The sequence below is a fragment of the Micropterus dolomieu genome, linkage group LG12 (genome assembly GCF_021292245.1).
Source record: "Micropterus dolomieu isolate WLL.071019.BEF.003 ecotype Adirondacks linkage group LG12, ASM2129224v1, whole genome shotgun sequence".
In the NCBI taxonomy this organism is placed as follows: Eukaryota; Metazoa; Chordata; class Actinopteri; order Centrarchiformes; family Centrarchidae; genus Micropterus; species Micropterus dolomieu.
Window position 1 is genome coordinate 37005272 of NC_060161.1, and position 2337 is coordinate 37007608.

Here is a 2337-nt window from a genome sequence, read left to right on the forward strand (position 1 = left end):
AAGGGGAAAGGTAGATTGAAGATTGAGCGGTAATTGTTTGGGTCATCTGGGTCCAGACTTCTGAGGCACTGATAATGCCAACCATGGTGCAACAAAAGGTGGGAAGACATGACATTTTCAGTACAAATAAAAACAACATAGAAATTGTTGATAGATTCATTATTAACATCTCTAACACAGTATCTTGCTGTCTTTGGCACTTGTTTATGTCATTGCCAGCCTAATGAAACCTACTGGTAAATTGAAAATTTCCTACGAATCAAAATTTGGCATGGGTATGAATGAATTTGGTTTAACTGTATTTGTGAGGACTTTTAAAGATTGACGTCTTCTGTAGGAGCCAATGGGCTTGGAGCTGAGAGCCAAAGACAGGGAGTCTGAAAAGACTGACACGTTGTTTGTTTTTTCTTCTTTTCATGTTGAGAGTAATAAAAACAGAGTTTATAATGTAATCTAATAATTCCAGCCGTATTGTTTAAAGGGAACATCAGTACAAAAGTGTAAAATCCTTGACTGAGCTGATGGTGGGTTGTGAGGCAGCTGAGATGAGCTCCTTGGAGGTCCTACTCTGCTCCCTGAGCTCCTTCCTCTTCAGTCGGCCTTCCTGCAGCTGCAGAAACACCCACGTTATAATAATCCAGCTCAATGTCCTCCTGCCTGCCCGGCTTCTGCCCCCTGCTGGCCTGGAGAGACATGACAGCACACATGAGAGTTAGTGCATCACTCCTCCTCTTCTTCAGGTCAGTAAACACAGACCGAGTGCTTCATCTCAGTCCTCTAAACAACAGACATGTGTCAGTACCTTATAGTAGAAACAAAGGGCAGCGATCACCAACAGCAGAGTCAGCGGCAGGACGACCACTTTGATGAGAAGACCTGTTGGATCTGATCAAACACATGGACAGACATCACATCACACAACATCATGAGTCCATCAGCTCCTGTTAAACACAAACTGTAGTGACCTGAAGTCTCCCAAAACCACTTCAGTCCATCAGTAATCAACAGATATCTGAACGCAGAATCTGGAGGGAAGAGACAAGGTTTTGGTATCGAAAGCATTCTGGTTTCAGTTTATAGTCCAGGTAGTATCGACCAATCATGTTTAAGCAGGCTTTGGCTTGGTGTCTGATTCTGGCTTGTAGAAATAAAATTGGACTTTTATATGTGGGCTGATGTGGACATTTCCCTACCACACTAGGATCTCTGCATCTCGGAGTGGGATATGCATATCTAGGCTTTGCTCACTGACTCCTGTGAGCAGCTCCATGCTAATAACTCTGCAACAGAGCTTCAGGGTGTCGGTCACCTGAAACCCCTGCTGCTGGGCCTCGGAGACCCCGTTCACGGAGGAGGACACAGAGATGTTGGGCTGAAGCAGCAGGTCTGTAAACACAGATGATGAAAGGTCTCATTCACCCTCTGTTCATGACACAACTTTATTTTGAAAGGATGAAAATCGAATCCCTTTAGCGTTACAGACGATCAGCCAGTTTTCTAAGGCCTCAGGCTTACAGTTGAACGTAGATAAATGTGAAATGATAACCTTACATGATTATCCTCTGCAGTCACTACATAATATAAAAATTAAGAAGCAGGTTAAATACTTGGGAATTGTTATCTCCAAAGAGAGAACAACAATTGGCTATATGAATACGTGGAATCAGACAAATGTAAGTCAATTCTAAATAGGTGGCTGCAGAGCGACGTCACAATCTTAGGAAGGGTTCTACTTTCTACAACGGATAGTTTGTCCAGACTCATTTACCCGGCTTTCTCCTTACCCATATCAGTGAGTATGATCAAAGCAGTGAATACAATCAATTTTAACTTCATGTGGAGAAATAAATTCCGTTATATAAGGAAGACTGACATGGTTAAAACTATGAAGATGGCGGTATGAATGGGACTGATTTTGATATCACATATTTTTTTATTGTGAGTTTGTGCAGTCCTTCTGGTGTGATATGTGGAGCTGGCTACAGTCCAAGGAGATGGTGTCGTCACCACTGACAGTAGAGTCAGTAAACAAAATAGCCCCTGAAAAAGGAAGTGATGTCACAGGTCTGACACGGGTAACAAACATGGAGCAGAGCGATGACAGACTGTAAAAGGAGGGACTGGATCCACCTGGTGGGACGTCCCCAAACACAGAGACAGACAGACAGACAGGTTCCTCCAGGTGTGTCCTGTCAGGTGAAGCTTCCAGAAACAAGCCCACCTCTCTACACTTTAGGACGTCACTGTCCTGGAGAACTTTACAGTTCAGTCCAATGGAAACCACTGAGACACTGAGACAGAGGAGAGGACACACTGGAGACATTACTGTCATACATG

At 43.6% G+C, this 2337-nt stretch overlaps 1 protein-coding gene across 1 annotated transcript in view; it reads right to left on the reverse strand.

The window, feature by feature from the left end:
• Positions 1-563: 563 nt before the first annotated feature.
• The window catches only part of LOC123979978 (scavenger receptor cysteine-rich type 1 protein M130-like), a 45348-nt gene continuing 43574 nt past the window's right edge, over positions 564-2337 (reverse strand). The window contains exon 15 of the mRNA XM_046064091.1: positions 564-683. Coding sequence (XP_045920047.1) covers positions 564-683 — 120 coding nt within the window. The remainder of the gene's footprint in view (positions 684-2337) is intronic.